Genomic DNA, 27978 nt, shown 5'->3' on the forward strand with positions numbered 1-27978 from the left:
TGATAGATGGGACATCCTGCGCCTGCACCGGTGGAGCTAATAACACTACTCCCCCCCACACTATTCGTGTTAGTGACCATACTGTTGTTGCTGGCAGCCAGCTCTGACTTCAGTCATAAAGTTTGGTAACGTGTCCTTGAGCTTACCGAGACCCTCACGTGTGGCAAAAGTAGACGACGGCATAGCGCAGGCTAGGAGTACCACCGGTCCGACTGCGGGGGGGAGGGTCAACGACCGGAGTGGCTGCTGCACGTGAATTTTCCATGATCCGACTCTTAACTGGCTGCGGATCTGCAGGGAAGTCTTTTACTGTGGGCCTGTGAACCCTCTTTGACCTGGTGGGGCCTGTCTCGTTGGCGGGCTCCTGCCCCGTAGGCGGGACAGACATGTTGATTCCGGAGTCACCCGGACTGTACGCATTCATTAGCTCGGTAGCCTACGCCACTCCTTTAACCCTGACCATCTCCATAACGGCTACCAGCTGCGCATCTTGGGAGGTTCCTGGCAGGGAATCCTCCACCTGGGACATCTGTGAGAATTTGGGGAGGATCCCTGGCTATTCATACTGTGCGTTTCGGACTCAGATCACCTGAAAAAGAAATAGAACTGTAAGCCAGCGACCTAACTGAAGGTGGCGAGCCGACCTTCCTGACCCTCCCCTTGTCTGCTCGGTCCCATCCCCCCACACAGTACATACTTCACTGTTCGTTGCAATGACTTATCCTGACAACACTTGAGTTGTGTGTTGGGGGGGAGGTGAGAGGCGGTGAGTTCTCCCTGACCCTGCCTGCGGAGGATGAGGAGAGAATTATTGACAACTCAACTCCTGACGACCGCTGAGCATTGGCACCGCTGCGACCTTGCCCGCCCGTCCTGTCCCAACCACCCCCCCGCTGGTGAGACTCTATGTGTCCCACACAGTTGTGACTGGTTGCACATCATCCCCCCCACGTGTATTACCTCTGAGCCTGCCTCCTGTGGGTGGGCCTGTGCTGAAACCTATGCCTCGATGAAGTCAGCCGGCACGGAATGGGACTGAAAAGGAAAGACAACACCGTGAGAGGATTGCTAACGTACCCTTAATCCGTGGGTCCCCAGTATGACCCCCTTTGAAAATTGCAACCATGTGCTGGCATACTGAACCCTGACCTCCTTCGCCAGCACCAATTGTATATCCACACTAAAATGGCCCATCTAATGCATAGTAGCGCACGGAAGACTCATGCGTAGGAGCATGCCACACACTGGATAGTTGAGGAACCCCCACGACTACCTTGTCCACTTTCCCATTACCTGCTAATGCTTGTCAGCGCTGTGCCTTAGGAAGGGGGAAAAGCCTTCTGTTCTGTAGCCTGTACAAAATAAATGAATTACATTAATAAACCTTTCACATATTCCCTGCATTGTCCCTTTGTATTGGTTTTACGTAGGCAGTCAATTCCAAACTCTATGAAAAGCTGAAAAGGCACGTGGGGGATACTTAATTACTCGACAGACTGCACAAATTAACTCTCCATGTATAGGTGGATTTTTGTAACATTACCAGCGGGGGTGCCTAATCTATCCTAGACATTCCCCACTATTTACCCCACCCCTCCTCACGTCGTGCACGCCTTTCCTCCCAACCCCCAGGAACTTTCACAACATTGGAGCGCTATGCTCCTACCAATATTCCTGTGACCGAGGAGGCATATGTGGGGTTTTGTGCAGCGCTGTGCTGCGTGACTTGTTGGAGGGGACCCCTCCCAAATGGATTCCCGTGTGGAGCATGTCTGACGGGTGCCTACCCCGCTCGTCATAGAATTTCGTTGCAGGTGCCCACCCTGCTTCACACCCCACAACTCGCCCGTTAATTATCTGCACGGGAGTCCACCCGGCGACTTTGGCCTTTTAACCCAGCTGGTGCCCGCTCCTCCGTGCGTTTATGTCTGCCGAGGGAGCCTACCCCTCATTGCCGCCTCCGTCCGGGAATCGTTGCCGCTGCCCGCGGCCGCCTGTTTGTGGGCGGGTCCTGCGGACAGAAGCGGAAGTCCGACCCGTGAGTGCAGCGACCGACGCCATGAGTGCTGCGGGGCCCGTGAGGCCGGGTAGGAGCCCCACGGCAACGGTGCTGCACTCTGTGGCGCCGGGGGATAGAAACAACCCTTGAATTTAGGATCCCCCGCACGCGAATACCCTCTAGTGCACACGGCGCCCCTAAAACCGATGCCTGCCGCCAAATGACTGCCGCGCAAAAGATGGTAGGCCCTGCATGAGAGACCTGCAACACTGCGATTCATGCATCCCGCCACAGAGAGAAGGAACGTGAAGCGGCCCCACCGTGGTTCACGCCCGCCGCCACCGTAGTCGGACACTGGTCGCATTAATCCGCCATCTGCCCGCACCCCAGCCATGGAAGAATGCAGCTGGACACCGACCCCCGGCAACCCTTGAGGAGCAGCAGACCCGCAACCCCGCCGGCCCAGCGAGGAGCCCCGGAGATACTGGTAAGTCAATCCTCTGTCCCGTATGCCGCCATTTTGTATTAGGTGGGGGTGGGGCGCGGGGTGTAAGGGAGGAAATGGGAGCATCTGGTTCTCCACGGGACACGCTCGTCCGCAACTAGGGAAAAACAACCTCCCTTGACAAACGACTTGGCACTCTCCCCCATTTACCCGTGCCCGTTAGGTCAACAATCCGCGGCGGGGGATACCACACCCTCCTGGAAGAGGAGCAGGTGTCTCTGTGCACCTGGATGGGCCCAAGGTGTCCCCTCCCTCCAGAAAACCTTTTATTTCCTTAAAACGAAGGGCCTCTACTGCACAGGGCAGGCCTCAGACCACCCCCTTTCACGCCCAGCAAAACCCCAGGCCCCCTCAGCAGCCTAATGAACCTCGCGACGGCCGGACGCCAAAGTGTGACCTCGACGGGACCCTCGCATGGTGGGCCCCAACTGGGGTGGGGGAGGGACGACCCAGGCTAACCTTGATATCCTGCACGCGAATTCGCCACGAATTTTGCAGCACGACCGTCATGACGGGAAGCGATCAGACAGCGTGTCCACCCCCCAGGCGTCCACTGCGCGTCCGGTGCATCAAGAGGAAGGGAAAATGGCGAGGGGGACTTAAGTACCCCTCGCCCTGCCTGGTGCACCGGACGTGACGTAGCACGCCCACAGCCACAACCCCAGCAGACTCCTCCTCTCGCCAACCCCCCTCTTGGGGACAAGAAGGGGGGGAAAGGGGGGGGGAAGCCCAATGGCACTAGAGGGCCGCCTTCCTGAGTGGCCCCCTACGGTGGCCTCGGGCAGCCACATTCTTTGTGTTTTTTGCGAATCGAAGTTTAAGCTGCCCGTGTAGAAATGTTAAATTAGGTGTCCTCTCCTATTTGTGTATCAGGTTCATTTTGCCAAGTGGCCATCTCTGAAGGCTTCGGAGTTTGACGTAAGTTGCTGATCGATTTGTATAAAATTGTTATATTCCTTCTTGTGGACCCAACACTTAGAAAAAACTCAAGAGGAGTTAAAGCTCTGAGTTCGGCCTTTTTATTGTCTGAAATTTTGTCCAGTGAGTAACTGCATATATTTAAAAGTATCTCTTCTGTATCAGCGAAGGCTACCGAATTTCCTTTCTGAATTGCTGGAAGAAAGTCATAAAATTAGTATTTGTTTTTTCGATTGGCACAGAAAGGTCTGCTGAGAGCCGTACAGTGCTTTCTAACTGTCCTGGCTATATCCCATTCTGTTTTCTGATGCTCCTGATAAAGTGCGGTATCGTTCTGTGAACTGTTCTGACACTTAATGCAGAATAAGGATTGTATTGCAGTCTTAGCACAGCAATGGGATGGGAGATGTATCTGATTATGGTTACCCAAAATGGCCGTTTCTTCTTTGTGAGGACAAGCTGACCAATAAAGGCATTGAATACAGTGAAATCAGCAGGCTCAAAAACACAGAAGGAAACAATTGATTAATTAATAACAAGTAACAGCAACTAAGAAAGACACGAAACGCATATGGAGAATCCCTACATTGCTTAAAACATCTGCACGCAGGAGAAGTTCCAGCTTGCAGACAGGAGGCGATTTTCTGCATGCGCCTTAATTATATGCTTTTAAGTATAAGCCTTTAATACCATGCAAAGTAATTTCAGGTCCTGCCACAGGGTGGCGTCAAGTTGTCAGGAGCTGAGAACAAGAGCAACATTCGAGAAGGGATATGAATAGTTTATTTTATGATTAACCACTCTAAAAACCAAAACATGCTAAATATCACTCACGATCCAGACTACATTAAAAAGAAGTAAAATCCCTAATTTCTAAACAAACACAGACCATTAAACGAAAATGCAGCAACACAGGTTATATAACACACTACTACTACTACTGGGAGGAGTGGACGGGCTCTCTTCCCGAAGGCGCCGTCTCCATCTGGAACTCGCACACCTCGCGCACGGACTATGTCTGCGCTGCGCCAGGGTGCGCAGTGGGTTTCTACAGCCCTGCCACTGGGCCATACTGCTATTACCCCTATGGAAACCGGGAATACCGCACCTCCGCCTTCAGAGTGTTGGTCAATCTCCAGAACTTCGAGTCTCTGGAGTGGAAGTCCGGGTCCTACGGATCCATTCCTAAGAACTCCGTTGGGAGCTGCTCCGGAGTGAACATCTACGTTGGGAAGAACAAGTACGGCTTAGGAAAAGTCGACACCCATAACAAGGCCTTCTTCTTGCCTTACAAAGGCAAGGAGTATTGGTACAAGAGCTATGAGGTGTTGAGCATCTTCGCTGATTACAAGGCTCAGAAGATCTCAGATGTGCAGTACTTAAAAGATGAGGCCAAATTTTACCAGCAGCCCCCTCAACTGCTGGCTTCCTCCCGGGTCATCAACAAGGACTGTAAGACAGTGAAGAAGACCGCCACCTTGAGCAGAACGACCACCGTTGAGCAGCGCTGGGACATTGGACGTTCAACAAAGTTCGGGGTCAGCTCCACCATCAAGGCGGGCATTCCCGAGATTTTGGAGACATCTTTAACCATTTCAGCAGAGGTGTCCTTCGATTGGCGAGAAGGGACAACTCGCACAGAGTCTGTGACGCACACCCTCTCGCTGGAGACGGAAGTGCAGCCGAACCATGTGTGTGAGGTGATTATGGAGGGGAGGAAGATAACAGTGGATATGCCTTTCTCAGCCACTCTCACACGCTTTTATGGAAATGGAGAAACGCGCTCTACCAAGGCTCGAGGGGCTTTCATCGGCGTGCAAATTGGAGTGGTGGGAGTGCATGTGAAGAGATGCCAGCCCATTCCTGACGCAGAGCCATGCTCCGAGACACCATCCACTCCAACGGTGTCCTAACATACGCCTTCATGTTGACACAGTCCTCTCTCAAGCTTACAGCATGATAGACCCACTGCCACCGTCTTAGTGCAAGGAGAAGCTATAGCAATATCTATTCACACATCAATCACCACTTTCCTTTACTCTCTGTTTCTCTCCACTCTCAATACATCTGTTAACAGAGTGGTACCCCGCCCCTTTCTCGTAATTTTAAAGAAACAATGTGTACCTCCACTTATAGGCCGTACTAAGTTTATTCCCTACTGAATAATCATACCATAGAGAGTCTATTTACCTATAGGGCCAGTTCAGGATGCTTCCTATGGTAGATAGGAAAACAGGTGATGAAACATGCCACACTAGACGGGTGTTTTTTTTTTTTGTGGAGTTTTATAAAGCGCAAACTAGACCCGAAGGTATCCGAGCGCTTTACATGAGCACCAGTTACGTTACAGGCAGACACATTCATTTTGCTAGGCACAAAATGGTTTGTCATCCTGTTGTGACCAGCTGTCCTGACATAACACAGTCGGGTTCCAACTTTATAATTAGGTGCTCATAAGACTGTGTTTCTTTTCAATTTAGTTGAGGGAGGACATACGGTCTACCACTCTGGAGAAATTCCCCTTCCTTCCCATGGTTTCAATATCATCACCATGTAAAACTACAATAGATCTCAGGCCAGCACATCTATCCCGTAACCTATCCCTAAATAGCTGTGACCTGATATCCCACGCCCTCGCCAGGTATGGTTTCGGTAAACACTATGCCACTGCTTCCAGCAAACCTTTTACCTTGACCAGATCACATGGCCGACATAACCCTCACTGTCTAGGGATCTGCTCTCCTTCCCACCCGCTGTAGGAATCAGTGCAACAGCCAGCCCTAGACAGTGTCTCTCGACTCTTGATATGTAATGTGGCCTTAATTAGCCCTCAGGAACGACCAAGTCACACTCTCACAGAACAGGACGATTTAAAATAATCACATGGTTGTGCTAAACTACCCTTATTTATCAGAACATATTTGACTGACACCTTTGCCTGCATTTGTTAACTCAAGCTGGAGTCCCTTCTATCACTTACAGAAACGAATTCACCCCATCAGCCTGCCAGCCTGCCTGCCTGCCTTATCACCACCCCCTGCTCCACACACCCGAAGAACAATGCTGTGGAGGAAACACTCCTGGAGCTGCCTCCTCTCTGGATCTGCCTTGTTGAGCAGTGTCCTCGCAGGCCCAGCCTTTTGTCCGAACACTGATCAGCTCTCTCCTTCTCAATCGCATGCAGCGTCCTATGTGATACTGACGCGTGATCAAATACTCTTGCTCTGGTCTTATTTTCAAGTTTGGAAGTTAATCAATAAAATTCTCTCAAAAGCATTGTGCATTCCGGACTGATTCCAGATGAGAAGGTTGCCAGGCTTGGGCACTGACAGGAGCAGTGAAGGCAGCTAGTCTGATGCCTGGCAGTGCCCATGGAGGGTGATGTTATACAGTGCCGTGCTGAGCCTGTAAGGCTGTGACTGTGTCAGTGGAGATTTTGGGGGCTCATTTATGGCACCTTGCTGCGCTGCCCTGCGCCAAAGTGAAAGGGCACAAGTGCACCGTATTCAAGCAATATGGTACATTCCTGTTCTTTCTGCCTGCGCTGGCGCCGTTTTGGCCTAGCACCTACTTAGGCAAACTTGCACCATGGTGCAAGGGTGGCTCCATAGCAGGCAGGATTGTTTTTGTGCAGGAAGGCCATTCCTGCACAAAAACAATCCTATGAGACCCCTTTTCTCTTTCGTGTGTGCTGTAGAACGCAGCACACATAGAACGAGGAAACAACAAGGAGAAATGAGCATATTTCTCCTCGTTACAAGGCGTAACAAGAAGAAATATGTTAATGGTAGGGCACCTGGAGTGGCATACAGATTTGACGCTTCCCCAAGTTTACATCACTTTGTAAATCTGGGGCAGCATCAAATTCTATAAGGGTGCTTGTGTGCTGATGACGGCTGGGGTTCGTCATGGCCCGCCCCTGTTCATTTGTTTACAGCACAGGGGCGGAAACGGGCCAGCAGTGAAGGGGATAAGGGTTGCATGGGAAAACCCACTGCAATGCTCATGGAATGCTTCCAGGGCACAGAGTAAGGCGACGCAGCAATTTGCGTTGCGTCACCTTACTCATGATTTATGGGCCACTCGAAGCCACGCAGGGAGGCTTTGCGTGGCTTCTTAAATCTTTATTCTTTACATGGTGCAAAAGTGGCACAGGGATCTCATAAATAAGCCCATCATAGTCTGAGGAGTTGGGAATGCCTGCATTGGGCTGATGAGAGTAGGAGGACCTGGCAAGGACCGTGGGTGCTGACAGTGTGAAGTTGGGTAGTGCCATTACAGTCCTGTGGATGCAAATGTGAGTTTGGTGGGCTTATGCAATTTGGGACTTGGGCAGTGCAAGTTCATGGATGAACATGAGATGAGGCTTGGACAGTCCCGGTGCAGTCCCTGGAGGCTGATAATGTAAGGTAATATCAGTGTCAGTGCTGGACTGGCAGTGCGCAGCTTTACATTGCCATCACAGGACTAAGCATGCCGCTTGACAGTGCCAGTGCAGGGTTGTTAGTATGAAATTTCGGCAATGCCAAAGCACCACAGATAGCATGAATCTTTAGGGGCTACCAGTCTATCCAAGGCTTGGCTTTGCCAAGGCAGGTATGGCCATGTGAATTCTGGACAGCACCAGAGGTTTTGGCAGTGCCAGGGGTGGACTGTCAGACTGTTTGGACAGTGCCATTACTGGCATGAGAGTGTGAGGCGTAAGCAATGCCTGTGCAGGGCCAATTGTGCGAATCATAACCAATGCCAGTACATTTACTAGCAGTGCCAGTATGTGAATGATAATGTGAGGCCTTGGCAGTCTCATCTGAGACTGCCAGTTTGAGTTGTGGGCACTGCTAGTGCCAGGATGGTAGTCTCGTGCTTCGGCAGTGCCAGTGCAGAGTTGCAGATTGTGAAAGGGTGATGCCGTGAAACGAGGAGTGTGCCAGTGCAGGTTTAATAGAGTAAGGCTTGGGCAGTGGCAGGAGAGACTCAGAGAGTGATCCCTGGACATTCCCCTTGCAGTGGGCACTAGCGCACCTCTTCAGTACGGACAATGGAATAATGCCAGTGTGCAATGTCACACACGGGGGCATGGGCAGTGCCAGCTCAGGGCTGATGGGGAGAACCTAGGCGCCTCCGGTTGAGGCTGATAGTCTGATGCGTGGGCCCTGCCAGGTAGTGCTGTAAGGCTTCGATCTGGACGTGCCAAGGCAGGGCTACCAGTGTGAGGCTTGGACAGGGTTGGCAGACAGAGGTTAAGGACGTGTCAGTGGAGGACTGAGCGTTATGAGGCCCAGGCAGTGCCAGGCCAGTGACGACAGTAGGAGGCAGGGGTTAGGACAGGAAACACCTATAGCCTGGCAGGTGTGAGTGGATGAATGGCAGGCCTGCTAAATAAGTGCTATTTATGTACTGCACATACTTTTATGGAAATATAAGGATACTTTAGACTGAACAGCAGACACAGCAGTGTTTCTCATTAAACAAAAAGTGTGTAAGCAGGTGGGTCAGGGAAAGGCATGATACCCAGAGGAAATTCAATCTTAGGTAAAGATGAAAAGTGATCTTGTAAATATTGTCTGGATGCCATGAGCAAGGGTTTGGGTCTTAGATGTGCAGACAGAGCGTTACAAAAAGAAGCTGCTGCTCCAGGCAAAGATTGCTGTTGGACTTCTGCCATTCTTCACGTATTCTGATGTGTTGATTGCTGGCGAGACAACAACATAAATTTAAGGCTGGATGAATTCAGTGGCTGATGAATGCGTAGACTGACTGCCTGATGGATGGGTGCATTCATTGGCTGATGGAGGAATGTCTTAGTCCACGGATGGTTGCATGCATTCATTGATTGACGAGAGGGAGCACTGATTGATAGCTGGATTCTTGTCTTGATTGCTTGATGGGAGAATACATGGCTAGATTGTTGGATACATGCGTCCATTGATGGAGGGATGATGGAAACATTGAATGAATGTTGGATTTACTGCGAACAGATCCTCACTGACACCCATTGGATGGATATTGAGACCGTTTTATTTCAAACAACAGTACAAATCAAGCACAAATTGCAAAAAAGCCACTTCCTATTTACATATGGTCCCATGAACAATGCCACGGGGAAGGCACAAACCCTGCCAGTCCTGTCAGCTGTCCAACATTCATCGTATGGCACTGGCAGTCAAACAATACACATTGTCAGCACACTCGAGAGAGCAGCAGCATTATGCTGAGACTAACAGCAGCATCTGGTAGGGGCACGGCAATTCCTATGGTCCTTATCCAATAAAGATCTAACATTTTCATCTGTGTTCAGGGTTATCCCTGGACCATAAGCACCGACACTGATCATCCATTCCTAAAGCGGTCCTCAGGATCCAGAGTGATCCCTGGCACTTGAACTCCCATAATGACCATCCACTACTGAGGAGTCAGAGAGACCCTATTTGTTGAGACTAACATTCAGTCGTGCAGATCTCGAGTCACCTAGTTGGCCCCCTGAAGATTGTAAATCCTCTTTGCCCCATGGACCTGCCTCTGGCGTCACTTCCCTCACATCATGCCTATTCATCTTCGTCCTCACTCAAGTAGGACATTCACCTGGCCCTCATCGAGTGGAAAAGAACACAGTATGAACATCTCTTTATGAAAGAATCTACTCAGAGGAAAGTGATATGGTCTGGGGAGGTGAACATAAAACACACACATATATATTGCACAATATTCTATGCACGGCGCTTTGCTATCAAAAGCCTGTGTATATACATGGCACCAGCTTACAGAAGCTTGTTCTGTATCTTTACTTAGTCGAACACTTCTTACCCTCATCTCAGTCCTCTCACTGTTGTTCCCTTCAATTTCACAGTATTCCTTACAGGGCCTCTCTCCCTCCTTCCCATTTCACAAAGTTCCTTCCCTTCAATACAACCCTTCCCTCGTCTGCATCAGCTCCCTCCCTTTCCTGCAGGACTTCTCTCATTTTCCCTTGAGGGAAGTAGGCCTTACAGAGCCTCTTTCCCTTCTTTCTCACTCTTAGCTGAAGTCATTTCGATCTGTTGCCCCATCCTGTTCTGGAGGACTCCCCCATTGGAATAGAAAGCTCTGCCCTCTGACCCCAGTGGCACAATACCACGCTGCCCACAGACCTCCACTGACACTGGACTCAATGGAAGCCCAGCGGCTCTCACAGGTATCTTGGTTGAAGCCCCAGCTGCAGCATGTCTTTCTATGCAGTAAGCGGAGTGCTCCAAACCGCATACCGCCTGATTTTTCTTGCAACAAGCCAGGCATTGGAAGCCAGATGCAGTGACGTGGAAGCATCTTCCATGTCAAGGAAGTGAAGTATGGGTCTGTACTGTAAACCCAACCTGCAAAGCTAGCCTGGAGCCAAGAGTGTGTAGGCGATACATTCAAGCATTCATTCTCAGCTAAATTACAATACACAGCAGGATAGCTCTTTAAAGACTCCAGAGGAAAACACACAAGATAGGCCTGTTGAAACCAGACATGCTCCAAAGCACACAAGTGCCTTTGTTCCGTGTCTACGCCTTTTGTACAGCTGCAGACCAGATCTGATCTCTTGTTTTACCCAATGCCTCTCGGTGGTAATGACTCGTTTGGCACTGGCTTTTTTGAGTAGTGTCCGAAGCAGTAATCCGACCAAACCATGCAGCGCTGGCTAAAGTCACTAAGAGCAGGAAGGTTCTGTGACTGAGTTACAAGCATTTATAACGAGGCTGGACAGTCAGTATCTGACAGCTCAGAGGAAGTACACAGGAAGTACCAGGTGAATAGAGGTTATATACATATGTCAGTAGGATCTGGGGGGAGCCGCAGGTCTCTGTGGAAGTATTGACATAGGAAGATTGAGTGTTGGAACGCCTAAAAACCACACATCATATACCCATCATGCACCTTTACTTGCAATGGATTACTATCATGTGAAGAATTTGAAGGACCACAGACCTGGAGTGGCCCAGAGTGACAGCACACTATTCCCTCACACACTGTTCTTATCTCTCTCACATACTGACCTCACATACATTAAACCTAGCTCTGGCAATCACACACACTACTCCTATCTACCGCCCCCTCATATTCACCCTATCTCCATTTTCCTCTTGCACATGCGTACTCTCTCTGTCCACATTAGCCCTAATGCATACACATGTCACTCTCTCTCTGTCACACACACACACACACTGTCCCCATCTGTCTTTGTCAAGCCTGTGTACTCATCTTATGCATGCACTATCCCTAGCACCCTCTCTTGCACACTATCCTCTACAGCCCTCCTTCCGTATGCCTTCTCTAGACACTGTGTCGCCGGTTGTTAATCATTGTCACGATATGGGTCAGGTCCAGGCTGTTCATCATCACCTCCATGAACTCCCCATCCTTCCTGGCGCCTTCCACAAACTCTTCCAGAGAAAGCTCACCTGTGGATGATAGAGAGGCCAGAGGGTCAGCGTGTGGTGTGCACAAGCGTATGAATGTGGCAAACAAGAGCATGCAAGAGAAAGGTTTGCAAAGAACTGTGATTGCCTGGCACTGATGCCTCAGATCTTCCACTGACTATAAGGACCATGGGCATCTCTGTGGGAGGTGAGAGGACGTTCTCGTCCATTTTCTTATGCAGATTCCATACAGAGATCAACATGTCCTCAGTGTGTCAGGGTACTACCTGCATCCTCCTTATCCCTGGTCGTTCCACCCTGTTTCCCTCTTCAGGCTACCTATATTTCTGTAGATAGTCTGGATTGATCCAAGAAAACTGTTTACTGCTTGGGAGCATTTATTCACAACATATTTATCCCAGCGGCGTCTTTCCCCAGACTTCTTCTGTTGGCTAATGGTGTCTCTTTCCCTAACAAGTAGCCCAGACTGCCTCTACTCTTTCGGGCCACCTAGGTTATTTCATGTATTGGAGATATCTCCCCCTCCAGTTCTGTCTCCTCACTCTAGCCATTCCTTTTCTTTACCTCATCTCATCACCGCACTCTCCTGTACTTGACCACCTCAAGTAGCGCGGAGTGTGGTGGATTGAATAACGAGCAGGTAGGGTGAGTAGTAACAGACGTACTAAAATCAGTGTGCACCCTGAATATCGACTCCTGCAGATCGATGGGACAGAATATAGAGGGCAAAATAGCCCCAAAAATATTGAAAGGTAACTAGGTCTACATTTTCTATACCTAACTTCACATATATGTACCTAAGCGGTACATACATTTTCAAAGCAGGTCGATGTTGAGTGAGGAATAGTAAATCTGTATTTCACAATATGCACTTACCTTTCAATATTTTGCCCCTCGATATTCTGCCCTTGATATTTTTATATGACAATATTATGTGTGTCGATATTCAGAAGTACAGTCCTAAAAATCTAAAAGGTTGGAGGAAAAGTGGAGGGGATTAAAAATAAGACGGGTCTCACCATCGCCGTTGACGTCGATCTTGTCAAAAACACGGTTGGTAAACTCCTCTGCAGTGCATTCATGCTCACAGCCACTGATAGCACGAACAGCCTTGAATGAAAGAGAAAGAGGGGAAAGTGAGACAATTAGGTCGAATAGAGTGTGATGTAGAACAGCAAGAGTGAGAGGTATAGGCAAGAGTGTGAGGTTGGGAGGATGGAAATAGATTGAGCAGCAGCTGACGGATTTAACTGAGAAATAAATAAAGAGAGTTAAGAAAGAGACTAAGATTCAGAATGAGATAATCAAGTAGGAAAGATAGAGAAAAAGTGGGAAAGAAGTAAGGAAGAGAAAAAGAAGTGGGCGAGAAGATGAAATATAGAGTGAGAAAGAAAGGGAAAGGAAAGCTCCCTAGAGGCAGAGAAGTGGTGGCATATAAAGGTTACATGAAAAAGAAAGCTAGGAATACGATGTGAGAGAATGGTGGGGGGGTGTATTAAAAAAGCTAGCGGTGAGCTAGGGACGTGTGAGAAAGTCTGAGAGATAGGAGACTCATTAGCTAGAGAGGCATCTCTTTGATACACCATTTAGGGACATGGAGAGGGCATCTTTTTCCTTTTGAAAGAGGTGGATCATTTTAGATTTAGTTTAATGAACGCAGTCATTCATGACAACTCTACTAGTAACATAAGTTTATGTCAGTGAGCTGTTGGGATCCATACTTGCAGGACGTGTCGTGTCTTGGGTCTTTGATACCTGGAATAAACCCATACTCAAATGTGCTTTACTTTGTGGACTGACTTGAACCATCACAGTAGTAAACCAGCTATTTGTGTGGTCGCAAATGTACCATCAAGAATGAGAGAAATGTTCATTATGAACCAAAACAAAACCTTCACATTCATAATGCACCACCGGCACTATACATGGCCTAGTGCATGTCACCCAGGAGAGAGTCATTGATGGGGAGTGCTTTGGCTTCATGGATTCTACCCAGGTCCAGATTTGACTCTGCCAGCTATGACATTGAGTCAGCTGTCCATTCAAACTGACTGGCCTTCCACCATGCCTGTAGGATTTAACACTGTGAATTATAACCAGACAGTGACGGCTGGCATCAGCGGGGAAGGGGGTGCGAGATGCTAACAAACAAATACAATTAAAACATTAGAAAATAAACAGGCACGGGAGCACAAATAAAATAAAAAAGTATAAAAGTAAACTTACCATAGGAAAGGACTTCCTGCTCCCGAGCTCTCGAGACTAAAGCTCGGCCACCATGAAAATCCCTACACCAATCCTGGCGCTGCTCTCATACTGTGAAAGCATCGTCCTGATTGGAGTGAGCGGCCGCACTTGATGCTCCCAAGGACACTGCAGCCCTGCACTTAGTCTAACCCAGCTGTCTTAAGACAGAGATAGTTGAGTTAGGGGTTTCAAAGAGCGCATGTCTGGCTGGCCGCCTCAAGACAGCCAGCCAAAGGAACAAGCGCACTCCCTGCTGCTGTCATTGAGCAGCCCCCCCCCGTCCTGACGTTTAGTTCAGGATGGGAGGATGGAAAATAATAATGAATTACCATTTTATTTTTCATCTCAGGCTTTGGGAGAACTTTTAAGTGGGTGCGACGGTCCTCCGAGCCATCCCTTCAACCGTCTAGCTTTCAATAAGGGAGTGTAGTGTTGTTGGCATGCTATGTAGCATTCCAGCGTTTGAGGGATATCACACATGAGGTCACTGACAAAGCATCCCTACTTTAGGGACACATGTCTGATATCCACAACCAAGACTCCTCTAATTTTGACGGGCATTGATGGAATATCTCCCCAAAATGAATCCTCCTGTGATTGATGCAGCCACTTTGGTGGAGACACGGGTGACGCCCTATCAGTACATCCTTAATATTGGATTTTCTAAAGCGGCTTTAGTAGATGTAGAACTTTTGCTATTTGGGTGGATGGAAATTATACTAGCTATAAAGCAGGGCAGAAAGTGAAATAAATGCCCCCATAAAGTTGCAAAAGGTTTGTTCATTAAAACAATAATGTAGAACTTTCCCTTTAATATGTTATTGTAATCTGTAGTTCTGACATGAGACGAGGAACATGGGATAGCCTGTTTTATTTCCAAGATAGTAGGTAAAGCATCGAAGATCTATTGTTTAAATACTCTTGTATGCCTGGAAACAAGGAGGTATTATATAGACCTGCTGAAAGGATCAGAAGATGTCTACTTGTGTCCCTGTTGCAAGAAAGGAGTGACTGGAGTGGATACCATCTTCATTGAAGAGTTCATAAAATAGAAAAATGCCTAAAGGAAGGACAAGAATTGGCAAGTCATCAGCCTGGCTTGCATTTTAAGTCTTGACTAAAACATTAAAGAGTGCTGCGTAAAAAAAATGTAATTAAAAAGATTGCTTTCTCTATACAATTTATCTATGAGATAAATAATTTGATTTGTGATGATTGAGTGTACTTTTGAGTTGTTAAATCGTCCCTCATGCAATACAATGCAAGCAGATGGAATGATGCCCTACTCAGCCAATAGCATCCGGTGAGTGAAAAATATATATATATACACACACACACACACACACACACATATATATATATATATATATATATATATATATATATATATATATATATATATATATACACACACACATATATCATTTTCCACTCACTGGATGCTATTGGCTGTTTGGTGCATCATTCCACCTACTATATATATATATATAAATTAAGGAGTATTGAATGAACTGATTTGTACTAGCTCAACTTCGTAAAGAAACACACCTGGGAGGAATGAGTACCTCAATATGTTAGGTGCGGTAATGAGTTTATCTATGAAATGAAATGAAATTGGGCATTAATGAGACAAAATACTTAAACCAAAATACTTAGAAATATGAATTAATATTGAATAATTATATATTCATTTCTGAAAAGTTTTGCAGCAATAGCATATAAGTAGGAATGTACTGTTAAATAAATACAGACTGAGTTTGCAGGTATGTAGAATTGCATTGACAAAGATGGCCCCTATGATGTGTAGGAACCTGAGGAAGCAGTCACACCTTGTTTCTATTTTTATGTCATGGGAGGCTGATAAGGGGGATTCAATAGGGTGGCCGATGTCATGAACAATGCTTGTAAAAGCCGAAACACGCTGACATTTATTTTCTCAGCACTGCAATATTAAAAAAGTTATCTTGAGTGTCAACCTCCTCACTCTCTATGAACAGACAAGTCAACGCCGTCTCATCTTCTTGCTTTAATATTCTTCGCATGCTCAAAAAAACATTTCGCTGGATCCCCACCGAAACTAGAAAAACGGTCACCCACGCACTGGTCACGAGCCGCCTGGACTACGGAAACACCCTATACGCCGGTACCACCGCAAAACTCCGCATCCAGAACGCCTCAGCCAGACTCATACTAGACATCCCGCGTAAAGACCACATCTCTGGACACCTGAAAAACCTCCACTGGCTCCCCGTTAACAAGAGGATTACTTTCCGCCTCCTAACCCACGCACACAAAGCACTCTACGAACTTGGACCCGAATGCCTCAACTCACGACTTTCCTTCTACACCCCCTCCCGCCACCTACGATCCTCCAACCTAGCCCTTGCAACTGTACCTTGCATCAACAAAACCACCATGGGAGGCAGATCCTTCTCCTACCTGGCAGCTAAAACCTGGAACTCACTTCCCACTCACCTTCGCCTCACTCAGAACCACCTTACATTCAGAAAGCAACTTAAAACCTGGATATTCGACAAGTAATTCCCCACCCTTCCTCAAGCGCCTTGAGACCCTCTGGGTATGTAGCGCGCTATATAAATCACTTGACTTGACTTGACTTGACTTGTTCACCACTGACAGACGTGTACCCCTGTCCTGAGTGCCCCAGCTGCAACAATGTCTGGATACGTGGTGCTGATTTCTGTTGTTACTGGCGAACACGATCATGGGCGTGTGCCATGACATAGGCTTGTCTCAAGGATTGCCGTCTTTGTGGACTGGGTGGTGCACCCACCTTCTACCCTCAAAGTGGTGAAAGGCTTCTGCCTTTTCCAGAGGTAAGCAGACAAGCTCGGTGGTGGAAGCATGTCGTGTAGTAATCAGTAGAAGTGAACAGGCCTTTTTAGGGAGGTGTGGCATCAGAGGCCAAGATGGCAGATGCTCTCAGAAGGAGCTCTGTACCGTATCCCTCTCATCCTCCATTTATCCAATGCACAAGGTGCATTCATTGACGGAGGCGGGTATGCCTACCCTGCAGATGGCTTGGGAGCTGCTTTGACTGGTTTTCCAGCTCCTCACCTCCCGGGCTCCTGACAGCAGAGGGCTGCTGTGCCAAGCCGTGCCCGTGGGCCAGCGTACATCTCCATTGGCAACTCGGACTTTATCACCCCAGTATCAGGTAGGGCATTATGCTGACTTTCTGTTACTTCCAGTCCTGGTGTATCTTTACTCTGGAGCCCCCTCAACCGCCACCAGTGGGCAGCCTTGCACGCCCATTCTCTGTGTGTGCTGGGAATGGCTCAGGTGCAAGTAGGGCAGTGCTAAAACGCAGGGACTAGGTCCTCCCCAGACCGGAAAACAAGGCCCCTCCTCCCCTTATTAGAGGAGGGCCCGGACAGATTACTTTTATCCTGGGGCCACATCTGGAACCGAGCAGTGGAGCGGTGGGCTGGCGTTTGTTGCCCTAGACCCAGCGCCACCACAACATCATAGTGTGTCTTACTGGCGATTGGGCGGACGCACCGGAGGTGTCATGGGCCACTCAAGCACGACTGCACTCCCCCTGCTCCTGTGCTGCCTTGTTGGATATGGGGTGCTGACCTGTTTGTTGACCCCCTGGGAGCTGGTGGTGTCTCAGGGACCTGTTGCACTGCGGACTGGCCAGCCACTATCGCTCCTCTAATTACCTTGAGCATGGCCTCTGCGCTCAGAGGCCCATGCCCCTGAGCTCTCCGTGGCCTGGGGGGGAGGTTGCACTGAAGTGCTCACCAGGACACCTCTGCTGTGCTACCCAAACTGTTTGTATTACTTAGGGAGCTAGGACACTTGCATCAGTTGCCCCCTACACTGGCCCACTGCGATGCCTCAGCCATACTGATGTGCATCAAGTGCACGTTAATCGCTGCTCGGATACAAACAATGAGTGAGCTTGCCCTGACAATGTACATCTTATCTACATCTCCTGAAGCCATATACAGAGTCGCTAGCCACCTTGTCACTGAACACTGCACTTCCTCCCTAAGGACTGCCTTCATAACCGCGCACAATCCTGGTGCCACCATGTTCTGCCAATATTGGACGACTCCTGCATGGTTCTTCCGGGCTCCTGGTGCAGTTTGTTGTTGCTTTTGTCGTGAGCCCGCGACGGTGAGCCAACCTCCGTCATCACTTGGCTACTTAGGGCTGCACCTACTGCACTATCCCTTTTGTGCAAGCAGGCCCTAGCCATCACCCTATTGAACTTCCTGTTGGCATCAACGTCCGGCGGCAACTGCTCCTACTCAGAACTGCTGCAGCTATCTTGGCTTCTAAATATGTCTATGCAACAGCTAAAGCAGTGACTTCCAACATCCTGAACTGCCGCTGAAACCCACGGGTGAGCTGCTCCTGCTGCCATATACTGTCACTCCATCTGGTATAGGCAAGCAGGCTCGACTGTATCCTGAAATTCAATCACCGCACAACTAACAGACTAACTCATGGGTCGCCTAAGAGTAAACCCTCCTGACATTTTGTTGTCTCTAGATCAATTTCTGACACATCAGAACCCCCTGGTCACCCTGGCAGTGTGGCGACACCTAGGGACAAATTTGACATAGTACTGGTGGCAATTGGGAAGTCGAGACTTTAACCAGAAAAAAAGATTGACACTGTTGTAGCTGACCTTAATCTTCTCCATGCTGATCACCAGAAGCTGGCAGATAGAGTGCACGCAACAGAACAGTCATTGACCACCTTACAACCTCAGGAAAATGCAACAGAAACTCAACTCAACTGTCTTGCATACCATGTTCGCATCCTCGGAGAAAGAGCAGATAACGTGAAGGGCCGATCCAGACAGAACAACATCCGAGTGGTAGGCCTCCGGGCGAACATTGAAGGCCATCACTTACATCGAACTGTGGATTCTTGGATTTATTTCCCCGTCTGCCCCCTCACCGTTCTTCTCGATCGAAAGAGCACACAATGTGCCGGCCCACCAACCGCTGCTGGGAGCGAACCCCAGACCTCTGACTTTCAAGGTATTGCATTACCGGGACCGGGACCTCATCCTCCGAGAGGCCCGCAAGGGGGCTGACCTTACTGTGGATAATGACCGGATTATGCTTTTCCCAGACTACTCCTTGGCGATGCAGTGTCAGAGAGGTCATTTATGGCATTGAAACGCTCCCTACATGAACATTAAGTAAAATACTCCTTTCTTTTACTAGCAGAACTCCGGGTCCAGATGGATGGAAAATCTTATTTCTTCATGGATCCTAAGGAGGCTTGGCACTGGACTGACACTAAAGGTCCTGATTCGCCACATCCTTCTCTGCTTGGAGACAAAGCAAAAGGACTCCCACGTCGTGTCTGATCAGAGGCGTCCCCTCTGTCTGCACCTGACACTGCTCTAATTCCACTGGTTGGTCTCTCTCTCGCTAGGGATACTATGTTACACAGTTTGAACGGATGCACGTTGTATTTCTGCACCCAATGGAATTATGTGCTCGAACTTTCTTGTTCTTTTGTTTTGGTTAATGACAGGTTTTCATGTCTGCACCCAATCGGCATGTGCAGCACCCTGGATCTGATGCTTGCCCTTCTTGGCGAAGCCAGATGATTCAGACACAAGCCCCACTCTGGGCCATGTCTGGCACAAATGTAATACCATGGAACCTCCGTGGTATGCACACTCCAGCATGCAGGTATACCGGGGACTCCTACCCCTGATGCCGCAATACTCATAATGATTATTTGCATGAATCACATTTAATCACCACCGAGGCTATCAAGCTGCAAAGGTGCTGGAGAGGGGGTATACTCTACTAATTTCTCAACATACGTGAGGGGGGTACTGGTGTGGATCAAGGCTAGGGTCCCTTTTCAGACTAATGATTCCAGGATAGACCCAGACAGACAATACATTTTAATCAAGGGCAGACTAAACTGTTGACACATTGTAATTGGCAGCATAAATTCTCCGAACACGGACCAGGCAGCATTCTTGACCAAGTTATCTGCTGTGCTGTCGGCCTGGAACTGACTGCCCTGGCTGTGGGTGGAGACTGTCATAGTGTCCTGAGACTTGACCTTGATGGCTCGTTTCCCCTCCTCTCCAACACAACTGCCATGACGAATGCCTAACATCTTATGGACTGGCTCAGAAATTGGCGCTTAGTAGACATTTGGCGAGCGCGTAACTCTACGACCCTAGTGTATTCCTTTTACTTGTACCTACATAGCTTACATGTTCGCATTGACCATATTATTGGCTCTCCGGACCTCCTTCCACATGTCACACATACTGAATATTTGGGTTGCATGCACTCTGACCATAACCCTGAACCCCTGCATTTCAACTAGCATAAGATTCCCTCACCTGTACCTACTTGGCGTTTGCACTTGAGTAAACTCCCTTCCATACTTGTCTAGACACTGCTATGACAGAAAATGTCAAAGTAAATGCAGATACTGTAACCTCCTGGTTAATTGAGTGGGATCCTTTTAAAGTAGTGATATGGCGGCAGTGAATAGGCACCACTTGAAACGTCCACCACCAACTTGACAAAGACATCACGAAACTCGAGTGTAACAACACTAACATATGAAACGCAAGCCTTGCAGGACCCCATTTACCGGGACTAACTGACACAGGCATGATAGGAACATATGGACCTTTTGGAGAGACTTTGTTGTCTCAATTATACGGCTCACTTAGCCAGGACTCACGCAGATGCTGATAACTCTGGAGCACTATTGGCCTCCTTACTCAGTAAAGAGCAACCCCGACATCAGATACTGACACTGCGCACAACTTTTGGGGGATTTACTCCACACTCAATGCGACATACATGCAGAGCTGACTGCCCACTTTTCTGCATTATATTAATCGGTTTCTAATGCCACTACCTCTGACATAGATGCCTTCATCACTACCGTCACTATATTGCAACTCACATTATAGCAGAAGACAGAGCTAGACAGCCCCTTCACTCTCTCTGAAAGTCGGGAGACATTGGGTCCTTGTCGACTGGCAAGTTGCCGGGCCCTGATGGTCTACAAGAATTACGCTCCATTATTAGCCCCTTGTCTATTGACAGTCTACGATGAAGCACTTCAAGCCTTCTGACTGCCACCATCGATATGGGAAGCATCACTACTATCTCTCCCCAAGCTGGATAGGGACTCTACAGCACTAGGCTCCCATAGGCCTTTAACTGTCTTGAACACTAATTACAAGATATTGTCCAAGATACTTGCTGACTAACTGGCGCCGCTGGTGCCGACACTGGTATACCTGGACCAGAACAGCTTTGTCCCAGCCCGCAGTACCTCACTCAACCTGCACAGAATATTTAGGGTTATGGAATACACGCCATTTCCTGACCACAGTCTGTCTGCATGTTTCTAGATCTGGAGTAAGCGTTTGATTCAATAGAATGGCCCTTTCTCTTTAAGGTTTTAAAACCTTATGGCCTTGTAGCCCGCTTTGTTGTATGGTTTGGCTTCTCTACACTCTCCCTTTGACGTGGGAGTACCAGCACCCTCATCTCTGAACCCATTCTTGTTGTCAGAGGCACACGCCAGGGCTGCCCCCTCTCGCCTATCCTTTTTCAGTCTAGCCTCTGCAGCTGTATTCGATAAAGGACTTTGCTCCCACCTGCTGCCTTCACATTGGTTCTGTGCAGTGTCACTCTTCTTTGCTGCTTCATAAATGGTTAATACAGCGATATGTCACTTCCGTTTTTTCTCACAGGAGCACCACCCAAGTACAGTTTCCTTCCGCTTCTTTTGTCTGCTTCTATTGTTCATGTGGTGTTTTTGGGAAATTTTTCATATGTTTCCAGCGTGCCACGACTTCAGGTGCAGCCGCTTTGCTTTCCACCCGTCGCTGCGTCCAACCACCATCTTGCTTCTGTGTGAGGCCCAGGATCCCTCTGCTGCACCGAGCCGATTCCAAATCTTAAGCTATAATCACTGTTAAGTGAACATCACAGGTATCTTTTGAGTATTTGTTGGTATCTGGGTAGCAGACCATACAGCACCAACAGTCACCAGTGAGGATGCTCTCTGTGGGTATCCATGTCTTATTCTTGGTGTCTAGTGCCTGTAACAGGTCAAAGGCATTGGGATATCTGGCCTGCCTTAGGACAACACTTTTTCAGTTAAGTCTCCTGACGTGCATGAAAGCTTCATAAGCAATCCACTCTGGATTACCCTTCAGGCTGTGGCTGACTGTTACTGCACCTACTTTAATCCTTTTGTCCGTGTGATCCTCCTTTTGTCTCAATCTCTGAGTCATACTCGACCCCGGGCCAGTGGAGCTGCACCCCTCACCTGCAGGATGCGTGGGTCACTGTGGACTGAGACAGTGCCGTTTTCTTACTTTGACCCATCTCCCTGCTCGGGATCCTGTGCCAGCACCTGCTTCTCCTCTATCAGTTCAAACCCAGTCTTCCCTCTTCCAGTCCCTCTTCTTCTAAAACTGCACCCTCTCTGCTCTCTTCTCCTCCCTCATATATTCTCAGTTGTGGTAACGTGTCCTTCGCTATAATCACTCGGAAACCATTGGCTGTGTCAATGTTTAATATCTTTCTATGTAAAGATTGTTCCCGGATCCCATAAATGTAATGTTTCGGCAAACATCTTCGGCTTTATCCACTGTATTCTACTGGGTCACTTGTGGCTTCCTTCAAAACACACATATTCCACCCAGTGCCCTAGGGAAAATGGTGGTAAATAATTTTGTTTACTAAATGACACTACCTTCATCCCAAAACAGTCTCACATCACTTAGGCGCTGCTGAAATAAATTAGCATGAAATAAGACAAGTTTGAAATTTTCTGTTATTAAACATAAAATAAATAGATAATGTGAGTTGGAGGTGGACACTCTATGCAGTGAGTGTGAGGTGGGCACTTAATTTCCCTCTGCCTATTTAAGCTCTTACTCTATGCTTGCATTAATGTGTGTGTTTAGATTCAAGGCTCCAGCTTCAACACTGAAGCCTTGCAAGACTAAACAATTGAACTTAAAGCCAGAAACAGTTCATGTTTTGTTTATGTATAGCACAAGATGGAAGTGGAGACATTTAAACATAGTGAAGTCAAGAAAGCTGTTGCATAGCTCAGCTGGAAATTAGCATGCATCAGCAGTGGCGTAACAAAACTTGATTGGGCTTCCCTACAAAGTACATGGATGGGCCCCCCTCCTGACATACTCCGGAGCTTTCAGACTATTCTTTTGGGCTGAGGGGGGCCCCCTGGAGCTCAGCCCCCCCCCCCCAAACTGCGGGGGCTGCGGGGTCCTTTGTTCATTTCAGTTTGCTACTTTTGAGGTCACAGGTTCAAATCCTTTAGAGGTTAGTTCATGTTGGCAAAGTATATGAAGTGCGTGATTGGAGTGGGGTAATAGTTGAGTGTTTTGAGGCATGTGAGTTTGATCAGTTACCGAACAAATGATTAATGCCTGTCTGGGTCAATGAAAATCAAGTTGAGCAGTCACAAAGTTAGTATGTTAGAAATTTTACTTTACTCGCTAGCTCCCTTTCACCGAGTCTTTAATTTTTTGCATTAATTATGTTTCACCACTAGGAGCTCTGTTGCTCGATTTCTGTAAACAGGACTGTGAATCTTGTACTTTATCTGGTCACAAATGTGGCAGCTGTGTCTCTGTTCCCAGTGGCAATTCCCCTTTTTTAGTCCTCTAGGCAGTGCTACAGCGGTGTCTCTGTTCCAAGTAGTATTTCCTCATTCTTAGTCTTCTAGCCAGTGCTGCAAGCTGCTTCTCTGGTCCCAGTGGTAATCTCTCATTCCTTTTTTAATTTTTATTAACCATCAAAAGGCGACATTACAGGGCAAAGAAAATGCATACATGCTTCGAGTCTAAAGCATACTTAGGTACAAGCATACAAATATTTCTGAGTGACAACAATGACTATGGTGCAAGTTGGTCATCTGAAACAGGATCTAGGGCGGTACAAATACACCTGCGATAGTTATTCCATTTGTTCCATATGGAGGACCATTTCCTGGGACACCCACGGGAGAGATAAACGTTTTTTCCCTGAACATACACCAGTCCATGTCATTTTTCCAGGAGTCCACCCTGGGTGGCTCCTGCGCTCTCCATAGCTGCGCAATGTTCTGTTTAGCTACCATCTGGCCCAGTGTAGCCAAAGCTTATTTCAACTGTTGAGGTCGGTAGGCTCCCAAATATTCAAGGGACATCTCTTAGCCTCTGGCCGTATGACTACTCCAGACACATGACTCATTCATTCGTCCACCCATGACCAATAGGACTGGATAAGGAGGCACTCCCATTTATATGCATAAATGACCAATCTGCCCACATCTGCGCCTACAGCTACCCTCATCTATCTTTCCCATTTTAACCAGGGTTGGTCCGGAAACATATATCCTGTGGAGTACCTTTAACTGGACCAGACATAGCCTGGATGAGATTGCAACCTCCTTTGGGGAGGCCAGAGCCTCCTGCCACTCCTCATCGTCCATCTCCAACCCATCTCCCTACCAGAGCTGTAATCTCTCATTCTTAGTCGTGTAGGCAGTGCTGCTGCTGCTTCTCCAGTCCAAGTTGTAATTCCTCAATCTTAGTCCTCTAGGCAGTGCTGCAGCTGCATCACTGTTTCCAATGGTAATTCCTCATTCTTAGTCCTCTAACCAGTGCTGCTAGCTGTTTCTCTGGTTCCAGTGGTAATTCCACATTCCTAGTCCTCTAGACAGTGCTGCAGCTTTTTTCTGGTCCCAGTGGGTATTCCTCATTCTAAGTCCTCTAGGCAGTGCTGCAGCTGTGTCTCTATTCATACATCCACTACACTACAAACCAAAACACATAGGTAAAATACATTGTCATGTACAATACCAATAGCTCTAACTCTAAAAAATGTGAGACCTACTACATTGCAAATGCTTGTTTCATTAGCCATTGAGCCACTGGAGTTGGCACTTCATGCTGATAGTTGTACCTGGGATATCCCACTAGGGGACACCTTACACTCAGTGTCATTGTATGCTGACGACCTTTTTATATATCTCAGGGATGTCAAATTGTTGCCAGAAGGCATAGCCTCCATATTCAAAATGTTTGCTGTCTTGTCTGGACTGAAGGTCAAATGGACCAAATCCTGTTTATATCCATTCTCAACCACAATAATTGACCCAGTGTCCATGCTAAACGGTCTTCGCCTGCCTTGCCAGCCCCATATGTTTCAATATTTAGGCATTTATTATTCACCTACAGATCTATATGATGGCAACCTCCCCAGGGCACTAATGTCTGTGCGCGTGCAGATGGGGTTGCAGGTTGCGTTTCCCTCATTAAGATGATTATGTTACCCCAATTTCTTTATTATTTTGCTAACCTTCCCGTTTATGTATCAAAGCCCTTTTTCACCACCCTGGAAGGTCTGATGTGATCATTGATCTGGCATAATATGCACTGTTGTGTAACACTACAGAAGCTGTATTTGCCCAAGGACAAGGGAGGGTTAGCTGTACCCAACTTTTATCTGGCCTCCCAGCTGCAATGGTTGGTCGGATGGATGGCTGGTACATGCCTGACAGACAAAAGCTAGCACAAAATAGTCTCGCCCTTCTACTCAATAGCCAAGGCTCAAAAGAGTCCCATCATACGATTGGCAGTAAATATATTCACTACGACCCACGGGTGTGGCATTCGGTCATATTGCTGCCCGCGCGGCTTCCGAAATTCAGCCTGGAAAAAGACCATTGTTTGTCTAACTGGACGGGAACCTAAAACCTTCCCGGGATTGAATGCTGTTGTTTTGTTGCCCCACTGTCCTCTCCTCCCCCTTCTATTGTATGCCCTGACGAAGTTGCGGCCCTGCGACCCGGCCAAGCACCGAAACGCGCGTTGGCGCTTAAGAACTGTTCTGTGCCCTGGTTATTTAGTCTCCTATCTACATCCGGAGACCCCCCAGGACGCTGGATATGTGTACTACATCTGGCATCTCTAGATTGATGTATTTAGAATGAAGATTGTATGTGAGAATATGTGTGAATGTATTGAGGTTAATGTGGTTGTTAGAATGAGCGAGTGCATTGTATAATTGGTAGGATGAGTGATTGGATGTGTGGGACACTATTGAAATTACCATTGATAGCAGAATTATTGTGATCTTTTCGGTGATTGTATTATTTATGTTGTATATTACATCTTAATGGATATCCCTCTTTTTGAAAAAATGAAATAAAATACAAAGATATTTTTGATAATGAATTGGTTTTGACTTAATCCATGTTGTTCTGGGTCGTAGTGAGTATATTTACTGCCAATCGTATGATGGGACTCTTTTGAGCCTTGGCTATTGAGTAGAAGGGCGATACTATTTCGTGCTAGCTTTTGATTGTATTTCCCCTGCTAGTCTGCCATATATCCGTCCTTACAGGGGGCCCCTTTTTTGCCTATTGACATGCCTGGCAGACACCACCACCACCACTCCTGCCTGGGACCACTCCTCACTGTTGCATTTGACACCGCCACCATCACTCCTGCCTGGGACCACTCTGCACTGTTGCATTTGACACCGCCAACACCACTCCTGCCTGGAACCAGTCTGCACTGTTGCCAATTATTCCACCCCTGCACGTTGCTTTCTAGTGCTCTCCCTTTTCATCACCAAACATATCTACCCATACACACCAGCGCTTCCATTGTTAAAAACACCACTTCACGTTTCACCTACATTGCTGGCTGAGCTCACCTCATTGCATACTGCAGGAATCCACGCTCTTGGGGATCTGTATTGAGAAGGCGCCTTTATACCACTAGATTCCATGATTGAGGATGACAGACTACCCCCGGCCAGTTTCTTCTCCACAACTTACTGATAGTTGTGCTGGGCAACAGCTGGGGGACCTACAAAAAAAATGCCCCATGCATCTCACCATACAAAATGTACACGTCAAGGAAGCAGGCACACACTTGATCTGCTGGTTTGCTGATTCCTTGCGCACCCACACAGCTCCAACACTCCTCACATTGTCCCCCAGTGGGAAACAGACTTACGCTGCCCATGGGTGAACAAAGAGTGGGATGTGGTGCTGGAGGCACCCAGTTGCATCCCACGCAATGCTCGCTTCTGGCTCATTCATCACTACATCCTCCACAGGGCTTATCTAACCCCACACAAGATAATTGATCTTTTCAGCATGTTGGCGCAGCCTGTCCAAGATGTGGTCTTGTTGATGCTGACATCATTCATATGCTGTGGGCTTGCCCCTCCTTAACTTCCTATTGGCCGGAGGTTACCTCTTGTTTGGCGCACAGCACCAAGCGCCCAGTTCTGGGTGCCTTGAAGATCTGTATAATGGGTTTACACCACTATGACAAAAAACATAGAGCCGCAGATTGGTTCCTTGACTCAGGTTACCTATTAGCCAAGCAACTAATTACGCAAAAGTGGAAATCCCCCACTCCCCTCACATACATGGCATGGGAGCTCTCGGTGATAGCTTGGGCTCAAGTGGAAAGCATCACACTGCATAGGGAAGATACGCTAGGGTTACATAAACACCGCTTAACCGGCATCTGAGACACTATCCTGGCGCATTTTCAAATGAACACTCCACCACCAGACTACTCACAGTGACCACACTGCCTGAGATTCATGTGGCATAGCAAATGAATGGTTCCCTACACAGAATTGCATATCCTGCTGCTTCTTCATTGTGTAGATCACAGCGTTCCTATGCACTTTCACCTCAATCGCCACATTGCGCATTTGGTAATAGGTTAGCCCATTACTTCACGGACACACAGATGGCCGATGTTTAGTTCAATGTTCAGAAGTTTATGACAATTGGCAATTAGATCGTATGCGCACATATTTGACTGTAATGTGATGAAAACTAGAATATACCAATGGAAAGATTGATTTATGGAG

The 27978-nt window shown here is 47.8% G+C and overlaps 2 protein-coding genes across 2 annotated transcripts in view; one reads left to right on the plus strand and one right to left on the minus strand.

The window, feature by feature from the left end:
- Positions 1-6698, plus strand: part of LOC147750895 (natterin-3-like) — a 54116-nt gene extending 47418 nt beyond the window's left edge. Inside the window, exon 3 of the mRNA XM_086918623.1 lies at positions 4330-6698. Within this exon, the coding sequence (XP_086774749.1) occupies positions 4330-5335 (1006 nt within the window). The 3' untranslated portion in view covers positions 5336-6698. The remainder of the gene's footprint in view (positions 1-4329) is intronic.
- A 1539-nt stretch (positions 6699-8237) lies between these two features.
- Positions 8238-27978, minus strand: part of LOC147750897 (guanylyl cyclase-activating protein 1-like) — a 157616-nt gene continuing 137875 nt past the window's right edge. The window contains exons 3-4 of the mRNA XM_086918638.1: positions 12841-12931; positions 8238-11842 (exon numbers count right to left, since the gene is read on the minus strand). Of these exons, the coding sequence (XP_086774764.1) occupies positions 11715-11842; positions 12841-12931 (219 nt within the window). The 3' untranslated portion in view covers positions 8238-11714. The remainder of the gene's footprint in view (positions 11843-12840; positions 12932-27978) is intronic.

Source organism: Lissotriton vulgaris, chromosome 1_1, assembly GCF_964263255.1.
Source record: "Lissotriton vulgaris chromosome 1_1, aLisVul1.2, whole genome shotgun sequence".
Classification (NCBI taxonomy): domain Eukaryota; kingdom Metazoa; phylum Chordata; class Amphibia; order Caudata; family Salamandridae; genus Lissotriton; species Lissotriton vulgaris.